This window comes from Mastomys coucha, unplaced genomic scaffold, assembly GCF_008632895.1.
Source record: "Mastomys coucha isolate ucsf_1 unplaced genomic scaffold, UCSF_Mcou_1 pScaffold18, whole genome shotgun sequence".
Classification (NCBI taxonomy): domain Eukaryota; kingdom Metazoa; phylum Chordata; class Mammalia; order Rodentia; family Muridae; genus Mastomys; species Mastomys coucha.
Window position 1 is genome coordinate 81,315,143 of NW_022196900.1, and position 18,155 is coordinate 81,333,297.

Below are 18,155 nucleotides of genomic sequence, written 5' to 3' on the forward strand. Positions count from 1 at the left end.
GGGGGGGGGAGAACCCTCACTTCCTTTTCTCCCTCCAACCCCAGAGGGCCATGCAGAGTCTGCCTGCTTGCTAGAGGCCGCTCCTCTAACTTCTGGACTGGGACAGGTGAAAGGCACATGGGTGACTCAGCACTGGGAAGAGAAAGCTGAGGCGTCACTCATAGGAGGACAAAGAGCTCCTTTACAAATGTCAGGATATTCTAGCAGCATGAGGTCTGTAGGGTAGACTTAAAGAAGGACTTCCACTTAGAACTAGCCAATAGTAGTCAGGACCAGGGCAGCTGGTTCCTATTATTGAGAAATCACCAGGGACAACAAGGTTTAATTTGGGTAGCCATTGTCATCCAGTTACTCAGGTAGCTGGTCCCAGTAATAGGTTGCAAGATGCTTGGAGACAGGAGGATGAGATTTCTTCTTCAGGGATAGATGGATGTGCAGCAGTGTCCACACTTCCTGAGTTCTACAAAGTCCAGGGCAGGGAAACCCAGAGGAAGGGAGGGAATGTAAATTAGGGGCTCGGAGGTACCACGGATTTAACCCTTCTCTCTCCTTGCCCACAGGTCTATCTTGGGGGCGGTTCTCTGCTGGTGTGAGAAGACTTCTCATGTGACCCTCTGAGGTGGCTTCAAGCAGGACAGGACCTCCCTTTGGGCCAATGGAGAACCCGGCTCCATACCCACTCAGATGCCAGCTGAGGTTATGGTGGATCTGGCCTGCAGCCCGGGCCTGGCTTTCCTGCCATTGACCCAGCCTCAGAGCCTTTTAGCAAGAGACCACCCCTCCCTCCAGGGGCCCCGGGCTGGCCAGTGACTATGCGGCTTGGGCTGTGTGTGGTGGCCCTGGTTCTGAGCTGGACACACCTCGCTGTGGGCAGCCGGGGGATAAAGGGCAAGAGGCAGAGGCGGAGTGAGTACCTATGGGGTCGAGCTGCTGAGGACCTTGGTGTGGGCGGGACTGAAGAGCCTCTGGTGGCTTTCTTCTATGATGGTTATTTGTCCCTGCTTTGTGAGCTCTGTGGATTATCCAGTGGGCGGTTTCATTTGTCAACATGTACTGGTCTATCAACCCCTCGTTATTGATCTTCCTTCCTCTTTTAGACTCTGCTTTCTGGCTCAACGCCTCTCTAGGAGACCCTTTGACCCAACACCAGTTTTGCAGGGTATCCATGGTGATGCTTACTAGGGGTGGAGAGAGTCCCCACCCTGCATGCCCTATTCCCCAGCCCCAGGCTCAGACATTCAGGGCACCTCTCTGAACTGCAAGCCTTTGGGCAGAGGCTCTGTACAAAGCATGTGGTACCCAGCTTTCCTTGCTCTATGACAGACAGGAACAGCACAGAAGAGAAGGGGAGGTGACTGTCTCCAGTAACTTAAGTCAGGGCCCGTGGGATTCCCCGAGCCGAAGCCAGTATACCCTTCTGAATGGCAATGCCCTTACCATGTAAGGCACCCCTGTAAAATTTCTAAGCATAGGAAATGCCTGGAGCCCCAGCTCAGGAAGCTGGGATGGGGCTGCCATGATTCTGATGTCAAAGTTGGTCGAACTACAGTGAGACACTCTGTTTTAAAAATCAAAACGAAAACAAAGCCGGGCAGTGGTGGCGCACACCTTTAATCCCAGCACTTGAGAGGCAGAGGCAGGCAGATTTCTGAGTTCGAGGCCAGCCTGGTCTACAGAGTGAGTTCCAGGCCAGCCAGGGCTACACAGAGAAACCCTGGCTCGGAAAAAAAAAAAAAAAAGAAAGAAAGAAAGAAAGAAAGGAAGGAAGAAGGAAGGAAGGAAGAAAGGAAGAAAGAAAGGACAAGTGAATGAATAGGATGGAGAGATGGATGGCTCAGTAGTTAAAATCGTGTACTGCTCTACAAAGGACCTTGCTCCAGTTTCCCAGTATCCATGATGGGCAGCTCACAATCACCTGTAATTCCAGCCACAGCAGATGTGACACTTGAGTTCTGCATACGCTTGAGCGCGTGCACACATACACACTTACTAAATATTTATTAATATTTGTAATAAATATATAAGTGTTTATATATTTATATAGTTAATAAATATATAACTATTTATATATAACGTATAATAAATATATAAATATGTATATAACATATAAATATATAAATGCTTATGATTAAAAATAAATATTTTATAAAAGAGAGGAAAGAAAGGCAAATCCAGTTTTCTTTTCTTTTTCTTTTATTTCCCTTCTGTTCATTTGAGACACAATCTTGCTAGGTAGCCCTTGTTAGTCCAAAATTCCCCATGTAGACCTCCAATTTGCAGAAACCCTCCTGCCTCAGTCTCCCTAATAGTTTGCAGTTATTCCTTGTGGAGCTCAATGAGCCCAGTGTCCATTAAAACAGCTTGTTACAATTCAAAGTTAACTTGCCAGCCTCCTGGCCTGACCCAGGCATCCCTTACCCTCTGCTCAACAGCTGCAGTAATGGGGGCACTATGTACTGGGAGTGGCCAGTGTATGCTAGTGACCCTGCCAGAGAGCTGGGTGGGGGCCTCTCCCTCCCAAGGCCTTGTCCCTCTTTCCACATCCCCCATCAAGGGCTGTTGTGCAGGCAGGAAGTCTTTCCGAAGTCTCGCCCAATTCCCCCTTGTTTCACTTTTCTCATGGGACTGATGCCCACAAGCCAGAGAAGGCTGAGCGAGGGCCAAGGCTCTACACAGGAGCGACTCAGCCAGGAGTGGAAGGCTCAAGAATCGGTGAAGCCAGAAATACCCCAGCTTAAAAAACAGTTAGGGAAGGTGAGGTTCCAGCAGCAGTGAGGCCTTCGAACTCCTCCCCATGCCTCTGTTGTTGCCGGTGTTTTGGACTCCATGGGCCAGATGTGGTTTAGTGATTTATAATCAGTCTCCTCCATTTCCAAATTGGGGAGACAGAGAGAAAGAGAGAGAGACAGAGACAGAGACAGAGACAGAGACAGAGAGACAGAGACAGACAGAGAAAGAGACACAGAGAGAAAGAGACACAGAGAGAAAGAGACACAGAGAGAGATCAGAACATTGAGACAGAGAGAGGGGCCAGCCTTACTCATGTGACAGGCATGGTGATCCTGCTTACCCACAGAGGGTCACATGCCCACAGACACAGGTGGACATCAGACCCGGGTTCAAGTCAGTAGAGCTGACATACAAGCACTGAAGTGGGATTTAGTAGAGCCAAGTTCTCTCCATGGCTGTCAAACATAGCAATTTTAATACGCTTGATTTTTGGTTTTTGTTTGTTTGTTTGTTTGTTTGTTTTGATTTTTATACATGAGTACACTGTAGCTGTCTTCAGACACCCCAGAAGAAGGCATCAGATCTCATTATAGATGGCTGTGAGCCACCATGTGGTTGCTGGGATTTGAACTCAGGACCTTTCAAAGAGCAGTCAGTGTTCTTAACCGATGCGCCATCTCTCCAGCCCAATATGCTTGATTTTGAACTAGCCACATCCGATGCCTGGGTAGCATGTACATCAGCTTGTGTTACTGACTGATGTCAGAGTCTAGGTCAGACGAGGCAAGAACTCAGTGCTGTGAGTGTCACCAGGCCTGACAGTGTGTGCCATCAGTTGGTCCTTGTTACATGGTGGTCCTGAAACACCCCTGTGAGGTGGCCATGTCACTTCATAGGAGCACAACCTATGTCTGGGGGATGATGGATGGAGCTAGGGGTACATTGCTGGCTTATTGGTGGTGCTAGGGGTTGGACCAGGGCCTCAGGCATGCACACCCCAACTTTAGATAGATGTCTAAACGTTGTATGTATGTATCTATACAGTTAAAAATAGTGCATGTGTGTGTGAGTGTGAGTGTGTGTGTGTGTTCATGGGCACAGGGTGCTTGTGACACAACTTAATGGATGTGGAGGGCAGAGGACAACCTTTAGATGACAGTCCCTGCTTTTCCCCTTGTCTGAGACAGGATCAGAATCTTTTCGATGCTAGCTGGCCTGTGAACATCAGGAGCAACTTCTCTTTCCATTTCCCATTGGTGGGCTGGGACTGTAGATGCTTTTGATATGGGTCCAGCTTTCACATGGATTCTGGGGAACCCAAAGTCAGGTGATCAGGCATGTGTGGCAAGCAGTTTGGTCTGATGCGCCACCTCTCCAGCCTATTTTTCTTTTTCTTTCTTTCTTCCTTTCTTTCTTCTTTCCTTTCTTTTCTTCTTCTTCCTCTTCTTCCTCCTCCTTTTTTGGTTTTTGGTATTTTGTTTCTGGTTTTTGTTCTTGTTTTTGTTTTTGTTTGTTTGTTTGTTTCTCTGTATAGCCCTGGCTGTCCTGGAACTCACTCTGTTGACCAGCCTGGCCTCGAACTCAGAAATCCACCTGCCTCTGCCTCCCAAATGCTGGGATTAAAGGCGTGCATGTGCCATCACTGCTCAGCGGTTTTTTGTTTCTCTCTTTAACAGTCCATGCTATCCTAGAACTCACTGTGTAGACCAGGCTGGCCTTAAACTCACAAAGATTCACCTGTCTCTGCCTCTCAAGGGCTGAGATTAAAGGTGTGCACCACCATGCCTGGCTTTTCCTTCTTTCTTTTTTCCTTCCTTTCTTCCTTTCTTTCTTTCTTTTTCCCTTTCTTTCTCTCCCCCCCCCTCCTTTTTTAAAGCAACCTTTGTAAAACATAAAGTCCCATTCAGACTTCAGTTCACAAGGACCATTTTGTGATATGGTTTCTGGGTATCCTGGGGGAAGGGAAGAGGAAGGCTGGGGCCTGTGTGGAAGGGCATTGGGAGGGGCCAATAGAGGAGGAGGGCTCGATGTGCAGTGGAGCCTCTGGCTCTTGCCTGTCTGTCATCCTCTCTGGTGTATCAGTCAACAAGCACTTATGAGAATCAATCCTTTGATGTTTGGAACCCGGAAAGTGTCTGATCTTGAGGTCTGAGAGATGATCTCCCTGTATGGAGTGGGAGAGGCCAAAAACAAAAACAAAAGCAAAAAACCATTCCTGTTGGCCTGGGACAAGTGCTCTTGCACACACACACACACACACACACACACACACACACACACACACACACTTTAAGGACCATCTCCTTCCCTCTCTCCCGCTCTCAGGTCCCTGCATCTCACACATCTCCTTTTCACCCCCAGCCTTTACATCTGGTTTACCTTTCCTCAGTTTCCTCCCCCATCTCATTCCAGAGCCCTCAACTCAGTCCTGCCCTGGTTGCAGGAAGCCCTCCTTCCCTCCCTGAGCCCATCCCACCCTGTCTCTGGCACTTGTAGCCCTCCCAGTGCCCATGCTCCTGTCTGTCTCCCCTCCATCCTGGGAAACTACACTGAAATCCAGGGGTACAGTTATGGTGGTGCAAGTTTGTAATCATAACTCTTGAGAGGTTGAGACAGGAGTACTGAGTACTGTTGATTGTTGTGGGTTAAAGGCTAGCCTGAGCTACAAAGTGAGCCTAACCTGGACTACAGAGTTGCCCCTATAATGGTGGGCTCTATCCAATAGGAAGCCAGCATCCATCAAGACAGACCCTCCCTTACTCATTGGGATGAAACCCCACACCCTTGACACAGAGTCTCTGTATCCCGTTGCCTAGAGCTGCACCCACGTTTTGGAGTCCCTGCTGTGGAGAGGTGTAGAGGCCTACTGGCGATGATGCTCTTTTTTCCTGCCAAGAAAGGAATCTGAACTCGCCTTCCTTTGAGCTGTGGCTACTGAGAGGCCACCAAGAGGCTGTCATGGGAGATCTGGGCTAGCCTTGGGAAGGCAGGGAGGAAGCATGCTGAAGTGCAGCCAGCCAGTGTGGGTCTGCACTGTTTCCTCTTTCTTTCTTTCTTTTTTTTTTAAAGATTTATTTATATATTTAATGTATGTGAGCACACTGTTACTCCCTTCAGACACACCAGAAGAGAGCATTGAAACCTATTACTGATGGTTGTGAGCCAATATGTGGTTGCTGGAAATTGAACTCTGGACCTCTGGAAGAGCAGTCAATGCCATCTCTCTAGCCCCTTTGGGGTACTCTGCTGCCTCTTGAGTTGGACTCCCAACCCCCCTGGACACAAGGAGCATGCAACAGACACACTCCAGCCCAGGGGATCCAGGATAACACCCCATTCCCAAGATGAGCCCCTGTTGCCTTTTCCTGCTTGCCTTCCTCAAACCTCAACCTCCACCATCTCCTTGTCCTCTACATGTCCCAGCTGTTCCGAGGCTGGCGTTCACCCACAAGCACTATCATGAGTCCCAAGAATTCCCTTATTGCCCTAGCTCTCCTACTTGTGCCCAGCCCCGCTCCCCGCACTCAGAGGGTACTCACCAGCATCGATGCCTACATCACACTCTCTTTGAGACTCTACAACACACACTGCCCTCAGCCCTACACTAGATAGCTCCACCTCTTGTGAGAGTCAACCCTTCCCTGGGCTCCCACTTAGAAACAAGATCGACTCTGCCCCTCCCAAGCCCTTTCTAGTGGGAGGAGGAGACATCTCATTGGAAATGACAACATGAGGTTGTATCTACCATGACTGATTCAAATGCTAGGGAGAGGAGACCACAGGAAAAGACTCCATCCAGACTTACAGGGAGGTGATCAGGGAGAACTTCCTGGAGGAGAAAGGTGGTTCTGAAGTTTTGGAGGCTGCCCAGTGTTCTAGACTAAAGGGTTAACTTAGAAGAAGACATATAAGATCAAAGAGTGGTATGTTTTGGGAAATGGTTACTGCTTAGGGTTGTGTTAAGGGAAAGGGTTAAGGGAGGTGGGTGAGATTAGCTCAGGCAAACCTTTTGACCCACGGAGAGGAGGTTTTACTTTTAGACGTGATACAATGTGATACAGTGTTTCAGGCAGGGGTCAGGGGTCAACATAGGTTTGGTTGTAGAGAGATGCCTGGTAAAGGGGCTCTTGGGAAAATGATCTGGGGTTAGAAAGACTGTGAGCAGGAGGCTGAATTTCACAGAGGGGCTGACTGAGCCACCTGGCAAGGTTGTCATAGCAACAACAGTTCTCTCCCTGTCTGTCCTGAGCGTAGTACCTGGGCCTTACACATGATAGGCAAGCCTCTACCACTGAGTCACACCCCCAGCCTACAACTAGAGCTTGAATGGTTTTTACATAGGCTTGACAGAGGTCAGAGGTAGGAGCAGCAATGATGGAGGCACAGCCTTGCCTACGTGGCCAGAAAAGGGGACTTGAGGATCTGGAGAGACAGCTCAGCAGTGAAGAGCAGGGACTGCCTTAGCAGAGGACCTGGATTCGATTCCTGGTATCCATGTCAGTTCACAACCATTTGCAACTCAAGTTTCAGGGACCTAATACCCTTTTCTGGCCTCCTCCAGCACCAGGCATGCACATGGTACACAGACATACATGTAGGCAAATCATCCGTACCCAGAACTTTTTTTAAAAAAATGTGCCTGGGAAGCAAAAAGTTCCAGAGCAGAGGTGGGGGGTGGGGTGGGGGGTATAAATGGGAAAGGCTGGAGTCCTTTCTAAGTTTCCCCCAACCCTGAGCCTTAGATGTTCCCCAAGGCAGCCCTGGGCCCAGTGACCACAGAGAGCAGCAGGAGATGAAGGATCTGGTCCCTTTCCTCACCAGTGGGACAAAGCCTTGTTGAACTCCAGGGCACTCAGCACCTTAGGGCCTTTGCACAGGCCTCCTGTAGGGCACATGCCCTTCAGCTGGCTCAGAGAGTGAGTACTCTGTGTCACTCCCCTGTAACTCTGTCACAGTCCCTACTGCTGGCTAGACCTTAGTCACCATACCCTAGCGCTCAGCTCCTAGCAGTCCTGGGAACCTGTTAGCTGTCCAGTAAACACCTGAGGAAGGCACTTCTGGTTTTCCTTTGCTTTTTTTCTTCTTTTTCTTTTTCATTTCTTTTTTGTTTTGAGACAGTCTCAAATAGCCCAGGCTGCTGAGAAAGACCTTATATATTCTGGTCCTCCTCCCTCCACCTCTCCAGTGTTGGAATTGCAGTCTTGCACAACCACACGGGATTGGTATAATTATGGGGACAGAGCCCAGGCTTCCTGCATGTTAGGCAACCACTGAGTTACAACCCTAACCCCTCCCCTTTTGTATCTTCTATGCATCCCCCAAATGCGCACCATCTTCCTTGGGTCCTTCGTTTGAGATCATATTCCCATGTGTGAGCCAATCCTGCCCCTGGGGAGCCTCCTCCCACAGTCGTGGGTACCCCTCCCTGGCACTCCCTAAGTGAGTCTCCCTAAGCTGAGAGGGTTGGCTTTGGAGGACTCCTGTTCCACCTGGTAAACAGTCCATGGTTCACCAATCTGACCCCTGCCCATCACTGAGTCCCTTCATCTGAGCTTCCAAACCCTCAAGGGCCTCTGAGCCCTCATGCGGGCTTCTGGACCCTCCTCTAACCCAGCCAGTCCCAGTGCCTGACCTCTGTATTCTGACTCTCCTATCTCTTCAGGTCTTCCCGCCATCAATTTCTCTGCCTCTGTGTGCCTCTGAGTCTCAGCATTTCATCCTACCCACCCCACACTTTGCTTTCTTCCCCTCCCCCATTTCTTTAAGACAAGGTCTCACTCTGTACCTCAAGTTGGAGCTCATAACAGTCTTCCTGAGTGCTGACTGCTCTCATCCCCTCGCTTCTGGAAGTCTTCTCTTCCACTCAGTCCCCAACTTCTTTGTTTTGTTTTGTATGTTTGGTTAGTTTTACTGAGACAGGTTTCTTTCTTTTTTTAAAGATTTATTTATTAATTTAATGTATGTGAGTACACTATAGCTGTACAGATGTTTGGGAGCCTTCATGAATTTTTAGGACCTCTGCTCACTCTGGTCAACCCCCCTCGCTCAGTTCCTGCTTGTTCTGGCTATTATTATATATAAATACACTGTAGCTGACTTCAGACACACCAGAAGAGGGCATCAGATCTCATTAGGGATGTTTGTTAGCCATCATGTGGTTGCTGGGATTTGAACTCTGGACCTTCTGAAGAGCAGTCAGTGCTCTTACTTGCTGAGCCATCTGGCCAACCAGAGACAGCGTTTCTTTGTGTAGCTCTAGCTGTCCCAGAACTCACTTTGTAGACCAGGCTGCCCACAAACTCAAAGATCTTCCTGCTTCTGCCTCCTGAGTGCTGGGATTTCCCACCATGTGGATTTCCCACCTTTTAACTTGGTTCCTCTCCCTCTCTCCCAGCTTGCACCTTCCCAAGATCCCTCCTCCACCTCTTCCTAAACCCCTCTCCCTCTGCTTCTCTGTGGAGGACAGGGACTGCTGGAGCATCATCCTACTAGTCACTGCTGCTCCTCCACAGTCACTCTTCCGGAAAGCAACGGTGTTACTTTTTTATGTTACTCTGTTGCTTTTGTGCCTCCCATACGGAAGCCACTCCGAGTGCTGTGCTACCAGCTACACCTGCTCCTGACTCTTCACTTGTCCTTCAGGCCTTTCAGCTTGTTGGTACCTCCCTCTTTCCATGAGTACTCTCTTCTTATGGCTCCTGGGATACAGGATGCTTTTCAGAATCCCTCCCCGTCTCTCAGTTTGGATTCATCAAGGTTAATCTCTTCCTTTTCTGTATTTTTCTTGGATGTCTAGTTCTCTTCCCAGTCTCTAGACCAGTGGTTCTCACCCTTCCTGATGCTGCGACACTTTAATACACAGTTCCTCCTGTTGTGATGACGCTCCCAACCATAAAAATTATGTTGTTGCTACTTCATAACTGTAATTTTGCTACTGTTATGAATTGTCATGTGAATTATCTGCTATGCAGGATATCTGCTCAGGAACCCTGAGATTGAGAGTCAGTGCTGTAACCCATTTACTGTGCACACACCTGCTTGTCTTTTTCTGTGCATGTGTTGTTTTGTTTAGTGTTTGGGTTTCTTTGAGGCAAGGTCTCATGTAGCCTAGCTGAGGTTAGCTTAGAAGTTACTGTGTAGTCAAAAACTGGCCTTGAACTCCATCCAGATCCTCCTGCTGCTACTTCCCAAATGCTGGGATTATAGTCCTGCAACTCCGTGCCCAGTGTCCCACTGCCTTGGGTGTTTCCACAGTCAATCTACTGACAAACTGTGTCTCTTGAGCTCCAACCCCATAGGCCCCACTGCCTGGTGGCCCCCTTTCCACAGGGACTACCCACTCAGCATCACTAAGCTCCTCTCATCTTCCCACCCAAGCCTGTTCTTCTCCTGGGACTTCTGACCCAGTGAAGGGTCAGCGATTACCCTGATACACAAGTTCATTGTCTCAAGTCATCTTAACGTGTGTTTTGTCCTTTATGCCACAACCCAGCACCTGATATCGGAGATCTGCCCCCTGCAGATCGCAGCTCTGTTTGCCTCTTTCCTGGCTCTCCATACTGCCCCAGCTCTCTACTGTTTGAAGCTGGTTCTTACTATGCCAGCCTCAGATTGCAAATCCTCTTGCCTTGGCTTCCAGAGAGGTGTGTGATACCTCTGCCTTCCTTTCCTGAGAATTCTGACCTGGGTATCTTTTGGCTTCCCCCTATGCCACCTCTTCAGCCCATTGTCCATGACATTAAGGGAACCTTTTTTCTTCTTTTTATTTAAAAAAAAATCATTTATTTAAGTATATGCGTACACTATAGCTGTCTTCAGACACACCAGAAGAGGGCATCAGATCCCATTACAGATGGTTGTGAGCCACCACGTGGTTGCTGGGAATTGAACTCAAGACCTCTGGAAGAGCAGTCAGTGCTCTTAACTGCTGAGCCATCTCTCCAGCACGAGGGAGCCTTCTAAAGTGAAGGCCTGACTAAGGCTCCTGTCAGCCTTCCTTGCTGCCTTTGAGCTAGTGTGTCTGTGCCTCCTAAATAGAGTTGAGGTTCTTCTTGATCTGGCCTTGCTTCTCTTTCAGCTACTGGTGTTACCAATCTCCCCACATCCCTCCTCTGCTGACTCTGGGTGTGCCACACTTCCTTAGCCAGCACCAATGTCAAGAGAGAAAAAGGGAGTAGCTGGTTCAGTGGACGTTGAATACTGGGGCTCTGAGGAGGTCTATGCAAATCTGTCTGCTTGTTTGTTTGTTTTGAGACAGGGTTTCTCTGTGTAGCCCTGGCTGTCCTGGAACTCACTCTGTAGACCAGGCTGGCCTCCAACTCAGAGATTCACCTGCCTCTGCCCCCTGAGTGCTGAGACTAAAGGTATGTACCATCACCTCCTGACACGAATCTGTTCTTAACAGAGAGGGTAAGCAGAGAGACTAAATATTGAAATCTTGCTATCAAGAGCTGAGCCTTATTGTGCAGGCCCAGCATCTCAGTACTTGGGAGCTTGAGGCAGAAGCCTTGAAAAGTGCAAGGCTAATCCGGACTATAGAGCAAGTTCAAGGCTAACCTGGACAATTTAGTGTGTTCCTATCTCAAAGTTAAAATAAGACTGGGGACGTGGCTCAGTGGTAAGGGGCTTATCTAGCACTCAAAGGGCCTTACCAATTCCTCAGTGCTGAAAGCAAAAACAAAAGAAAAATAGGACTGAAATCACACAAAGCTACAGGAGGGACACCTTGGCCATCTCAGCCATTGAGGCAAAAACACAGTGAGCATCCAACTCTGAAACAAATTTGAGTCAAGTGTCGGTGACTCAAAAACCTTCCATGAAATGGAAACAGTCCCTAAACTTGACAGTGACCACACCTACTTGGCACACAGCTGAGCAGAGCCCTAAAGACTCCGTAGAGCTTCAGTGTAGCTGCCCCTGCAGTGAACAGACCAAGTAAAACAAAAACAATGTTTAATTTTACCAACACACCACCACTGACTCCATGCAAACAAGTTTCACATTAAAGAAGTCACTGAGCCATGTTCGTGGTTTCCACGCTCCCTCTGTCAGGCTCTATTTGCCTCTCGTAGACTGTGTCCCCCATGCCTGGAGCACATACTGGCTGAAGCATCCTGGTCCAGTAGTTTAACCTCTTCATCTCCCCATCTGTGAAAAGGCCAGTGGAGATGGACAGTGGGAGGGGTACGATGGTTCACATCTGTCATCCCAGCACTTGGAAGGCAGAGGTGGAAGATTGTTTCAAGTTCAAAGGAGCCTGGGCTACATAGCAGTTTGGGATAGCTTGAACTACGGTGTGAGACACCCCTTTCCCCACCAGTCTCAAAAGGGAAAGAACAAAGCTGAGGATGGAGCTTGGTTGGTAGAGGGCTTCCCTAGCATGTGCAAAGCACTGTGTTCAGTTTCTAGAGCCTCATAAAATTGGATGTGGCGGCAAAAGGCTGTCATCCCAGGACTCAGGAAGAAGCTGCAGTTCAAGAGTAGCCACAGTCACATAGGGAGTTTGAAGAGAGCTTGGGCTACCTGAGTAAATGTTTCAAAAGTAAACAAACAAACAAGTGGTCTGCAGCCAAAATGTCTGGGAAGTGCATCTTTCTTTTCTCTGTCTGTCCCCTCCCAGAAAGTCACTGCACAGGTCTGGGTTCAGAGCTGCAAAAGGCCCAGTAGGGAAGGAGTCTGTTAAAGCGGTGATGTCTGCCATTCCAGGGCACGGGAGCCTGTGGCCAGAGGACCATGAGTTTGGGGCCAGCTTGAACTACATAGTGAACCTTTGCTCAAAATAAAAACAAAACACAGGGCATGATGGTATACACCTTTAATTCTAGCATTGGGAAGCAGAGGTAGATGGATCTTTAGGAGTTCAAGGCCAGCCTGGTCTACATACAAGTCCCAGGAGAGTCAGGTTTCATAGTATAGATCCTGAATCAAAAAGACCAAAACAAGAGTGGGGTTAATCCCAGCACTCCAGAGACAGATGCAGGTGGGTCTTGGAGTTCAAGGCCAGCCTGCTCTACAGAGCAAACTCCAGGACAGCCAGGGCTGCACAGAGAAACTCTGTCCTCAAAACAAAACAAAACAAAACAATTCCACTTCCTCTTGAAAAGAAAGATTTTTAAAAAAAAAAAAAATTAAATAGTAAAAATGTAAATTTAAAAGCAGAGTCAGCAAGATGGCACTGCCAAACCTGATGACCATAATTTGATCCCTGGGACCCACATGGTAAAAGGAAAGGACCAAAAGTTGTCCTCTGACCTCCTCATGTGGACAGTGACACACACACACACACACACACACACACACACACACACACACAATATTAAAACAAAAGAAATAAACACACAAAAAACAGGACCAGAAAGATGGCTCAGGAGGTAAAGGCACTTGCTTCATAGCCTGATGCCTGGAGTTTCATCCTCAGATCCCACTTAGAGGTAGAAGGTTGTCTTCTGACCTCCACACAAGTACAGTGACACAGACGTGCATACCACCCCCTCACCTACCCCACCCACCCACCCACCCACCCACAACTACTACTACTACTACTGCCACTACTACTATAGTAGTGATACTATTACTTCTGGTACTAGTAGTAATATATTACTGCTACTACTACTATTACTAGCCGAAAGTACAAATGGTCGGGGGAGGATGGCTCAGTGGCTTGCTCTACAAGCATGGGGACTTGAGTTTGAATCCACAGGACCCACAGAAACAAAAACCAGGCATGGCTGTGCATATCTGTGACTCCATCACTGTGGGACAGAGACAGGCAGATATTGTGAGCACTCGGTCATTGAGCCTAGACAAAATATCCAGCTTCAGGGCAAATGAGAGACTCTGTCTCAAAGCCGTGGAGCAGAGAGTGATGGAGGGAGAAAGTCAGGGTCTTTCTCTAGCCTCCATATGCATATATGTGCAGGAGTACACCTGCACACTCACATGCACCCATCACACCACAAATAAAACAAACAGATAAGCAGTTCTGTTACGATTCATTTCACGTGCTGGTTCCAGGTCTCACAGGCTTCGATAACCTTTCCCTCACATCCTCCTGTTAACATCTAGAAGAATCCTGTGCAAAGGTCTTTCTAAGGGAAACACTGCCCACAGGACTGAAGTTCCTTAGTGTGATACAGAGAAAAGATACTTTATCTCCCACCAGTCCCTCCCCCACATTATCTGCACAGCCCTTTGCCCCTCTCCCATCTTGTTCCTTCCAGTACCCCTAATTCTACTCTCTAAAAGATATATTTCTACTGATCCTTGAAGAAGGGGCTCATGGCTCCTCTTTTAAGAGTCCTTTCTTTTCTCTTCCCTCTTCTCCCTTCTCCTTCCATTTCTTCCTTCTCTCTTTTTTTCTTTTCTCCTTTAAAAAAAAAAGACAATAACTTGCTTTTTTTTTTTTTTTAGCAAGTTATTGTCTTTTTTTTTTTAAGGAGAAAGTCTGACCTAGTCTGACTTTCAAGATGACATTGAACCTCTGCCCTCCTGCCTTCACTTCCTGACTTTTTTTTTTTTTAAGGAGAAAGTCTGCCTAGTCTGACCTCCAACTCATAATCCTCCTGCCTCATCTACCAGAATGCTGGGATTACATGCCTAAGCTACCATGCTGGCCTTCCCCAGACCCTTGAGCCCGGTGTTGCTGGCTGGGGGCCACACACTCACATATGGATGGGTGTCTGCCCACTGGAAGGCCAGTCTGTCTGCAGAGAGGCTCAGCTTATTTGATACCTGACCCCTGAGTTCACCCTGCACGTGGCATATGGGAGGTGATGGGTGAGCCTGGGCTGAACAGTTACTGAAGGCTCAGAACAAGACCTGTGGAGGGTCACACTGCCTTCAAAGACAGCCCTAGACCAGGATGACTCATCCTCAGCATCACAGACATTTTAGACCACATCATTCTTTTTCTCCAGGGTTGATCCACACACTGGAGAATGCTCAAGGGCTTCTCTATTTTTGTTTTGTTTTTCAAGACAGGATTTTTCCATGTAGCCCCAGCTGTCCTGGAACTGGCTTTGTAGACAGGCTGATCTCAAACTCAGAGATCCACTTGCCTCTGCCTCCTGAGTGCTAGGATCAAAAGCTTGCATTGCCACCACCACCACCCCTCACACACACCCCGACTATCAAGGACTTCTCTTATTTCTACTCTCCTGATGCTAGTAGCAACTCACTTCTCTGGTTGTAACGATCAAAAGAGTTCTTGGGGACTGGGGAAATGGCTCGGCAGTTGAGAGCACTGTTGCTCTTGCAGAAAACCTGCATTCAGTTCCCAGCACCCACATGGTGGTTGACAACAGTCCAGGGCCCTTCAGGCCTCCAGGCATGCCCATGGTACACACATAATATACATGCAGGCAAAATACTTGCACATATAAAGTAAAAAAGAAATCTTTTTAAAAGTGTCCCTAGGGTTGGAGATTTAACTCCGCAGAGAGCTTACCTCAATTGAGCAAGGCCCTGGGTTTGGTCTCCAAACTACATAGACCAGGTCTAGTGGCATCTGCTTGGCATCCCAGGACTCAGGAAGTGAAGGCAGGAGGGCAGAGGTTCAATGTCATCTTGTGACTACAAGAGACCCAGTCCTTAAGAAAGAAAAAAAAGAAGTTGGTCAAGCATCTCCTAGGAAGTAAAGTCCCTCACGTTGAGACCTTTATTTTAGGCATAGGCTATTCTAATTGTCTTTCAGTTGTTCTCCTTGGATTATTTAATCTAGGGTCACTCTTGATCTTAAAACTTTACCAGCAATGGAGAAGCTACACTGGGTACCTTAGGCTGAAGTTTCCTCCTCTTGAAGAGAGTCAGGATAAGTTGAAGGGACATACTGATTCTCATCTCTGGAGATAATGAACTAGTCTACAGGCTCAGGATGAGCTGGAGCCAGGAAGGTAGGGGTACAGATCTAGACATCTATACTACCTAGTTAGGGGCTCCTGGGCTTGTGCCTAAGGCATCCTTGCACACAGCTGTTCGCCTAGCCCCACTTTCTGAGATGCCCACTCCCTTTGTGCAGTGAAGCCCCAAAAGGGTCATATCCTATCCTTGTGGGAGCCTGGCAATGTGGGGTCTCCTCTCCAGCCACCTTTTCATCCTTTCTTTACCCTGCAGTCAGTGCTGAGGGGAGCCAAGCTTGTGCCAAGGGTTGCGAGCTCTGTTCAGAAGTCAACGGTTGCCTCAAGTGCTCGCCCAAGCTCTTCATTCTGCTGGAGAGGAACGACATCCGCCAGGTGGGCGTCTGCCTGCCGTCCTGCCCACCTGGATACTTTGATGCCCGCAACCCCGACATGAACAAATGCATCAGTGAGTGTGTGGGGGTAGGGGGCTGGAGAGGCCCCGGACCCTGGAGGATGGTGAGGAGTGTTGAGTAGGCACAGGGAAGAGGGGTGGGGCTCTTGATTCAAATATACAACTGCCAGGCAGACATCTTCCCATAATCCTACACTGTACAAACCAGGACTCCATCCTCCTCTCTCCATATCTGCACTGACTTCTGTTCCCGCAGGTCACTCTGAGTATCCAATTCATTCGTCAAGCCAGAGATCCAGAAACTAGTCTCTCACTGTGCTGCCCAACCCACCTACTAAGTACAACCTCTCCCCCCTTGTCATATCCAGGCTCCCAACACCTGTTGCCAACCCCATTTTCATAGCCTGTCCATCTGTCTTCCAGCCCACCCTTGCACCACAGCCACCAGGATGCTTCTGAGACCCACAACCTGGAGCACACTCCTGCTGCTTAATCGCTCCATGACAACTCTACCCTGGCTTCCGGGAAGCCCCTTTCTGGCCATTGTGCTTTCTTACAACTCCCCTTGGCTTCTGGCTCTGCCCTTTCACCCCAGCCACAGTTCTATGTGTCTGTCGTAAGGCACATGCTAGCCTGTCTCCATCCCATCCCTCTGACATTCTGAGGGACACCTGGTGAACTGGTATATGTAAGCTGTACCAGTGTTTCCTCTTAGTTCAGTGTGCCCTGAACTCTGAAGCCATTTCCAGACCTCAGATCATTGAGCCTCATGAAAGTCATTGAGGCTGGGCAGAAGCGACCATAGGTTCTCAGAGCTGATAACTTAGAGGAGGGGAGGAATGCCTGGTGTCAGCTAAGCCTCCTGAGTTCTGATCTCAGCTTGACTGACTACTAGCTCATTGTACCAGCATGAGTGAATCTCAGCCTCCTGACAGCTCATCTCATCTTCAAGTTGGAAGTGCTAGTTTTCCCCCCTCTGGTTGTTGGGAGACACACCTATAAGCCTCTTGGTGTCTGGCACCAATGGTGGTTGCCATTGTTAGTTTAGTTCTTATTGTACTGGCAACCAAACCTCCGAGCCTAAGCGTCTTGGGCAGGGGAGGGGGTGGGGATGGGAGGGAGAAAAGGCAAAGTTGAAATTAAGTCACTGGGACAAAGGTACAGAAGGAGGCAGGTGGGCAGCTCGGTAAGGCGGGGTGGGCCCTGGAGTTGCCCTCTTGATCTTCAGGACATTGGGGGAAAGAAAGGATTCGTGGATATGTCGGAGTCTGGTTAGACTGGAAGCTGGAGTTTCAGGTGCCAGAGACTGGGGGGAAGCCAGTACCACCCAGTCTGGAAAGGGAGACGGGTGGAAGGCCTGTCTGTTCCCAGCCAAGCCCCATTCTGCCCACCTCCCGCAAAGGAGGGGGCTGGCAAGAGGAAGGAGGGAGGGACCCTGGAGTCCAACCCAGGGCTTCCTGGAACTTGGACTTGCACAGGGAGAGGAATTTGCCCTGGGATTGCGCCCACTCTTCTGAGTATATTGTTTCTGCTCTAGGCAGGAGGAGACCCAGCACTGGGGTGCTGTGGGTGCCCAACAATGTAGGAAGGGGTGTCACACTGATGCTGCCTGGGGATTCGTTCTCCCATTCAGTCCTACTCGTTTGAGGAGGGCTCTGGGATGCTGAAATAGTCCTGTCTGTCTGTACCAACCCCAGAAGGCTCTTTCCTCCCCTGAAAACTTTGGACCTCATATTGAGTCCCAGAATCCCAGTCAGTACTCGGGAGTGACTACTTAGGTGTCCCTCCAGTTTGAAAGATTCCTCTGTAGGAATCCCAACCTAGACCAAGATCCTGACCTCATTGAGTGAGTGTGAGTGGTGGGTTTTGGGACTGAGGATAAAAGAATGTGCCCATCCTGGCCTGGGCCAGACTCTGCTCTGCTCCTGTCTTCAGAATGCAAGATTGAGCACTGTGAGGCCTGCTTCAGTCACAACTTCTGCACTAAGTGTCAGGAGGGCTTGTACTTGCACAAGGGCCGCTGCTATCCAGCCTGTCCGGAGGGCTCCACAGCCGCTAACAGCACCATGGAGTGCAGCAGTCTTGGTAAGGCTAGAGGCAGAGGGCCCAGAGCAGGGAAGATGCTAGAAGTTTGGCCACAGAGTGAAGGGGGCAGGAGCGGGAGGCAGGGCAGGAGC

The 18,155-nt window shown here is 49.0% G+C and overlaps 1 protein-coding gene across 1 annotated transcript in view; it reads left to right on the forward strand.

Annotated features, from left to right (window-relative positions):
• The window catches only part of Rspo1 (R-spondin 1), a 24,136-nt gene that overhangs the window by 4,085 nt on the left and 1,896 nt on the right, over positions 1–18,155 (forward strand). Inside the window, exons 2-4 of the mRNA XM_031378612.1 lie at positions 561–906; positions 15,841–16,032; positions 17,914–18,063. Of these exons, the coding sequence (XP_031234472.1) occupies positions 813–906; positions 15,841–16,032; positions 17,914–18,063 (436 nt within the window). The 5' untranslated portion in view covers positions 561–812. The remainder of the gene's footprint in view (positions 1–560; positions 907–15,840; positions 16,033–17,913; positions 18,064–18,155) is intronic.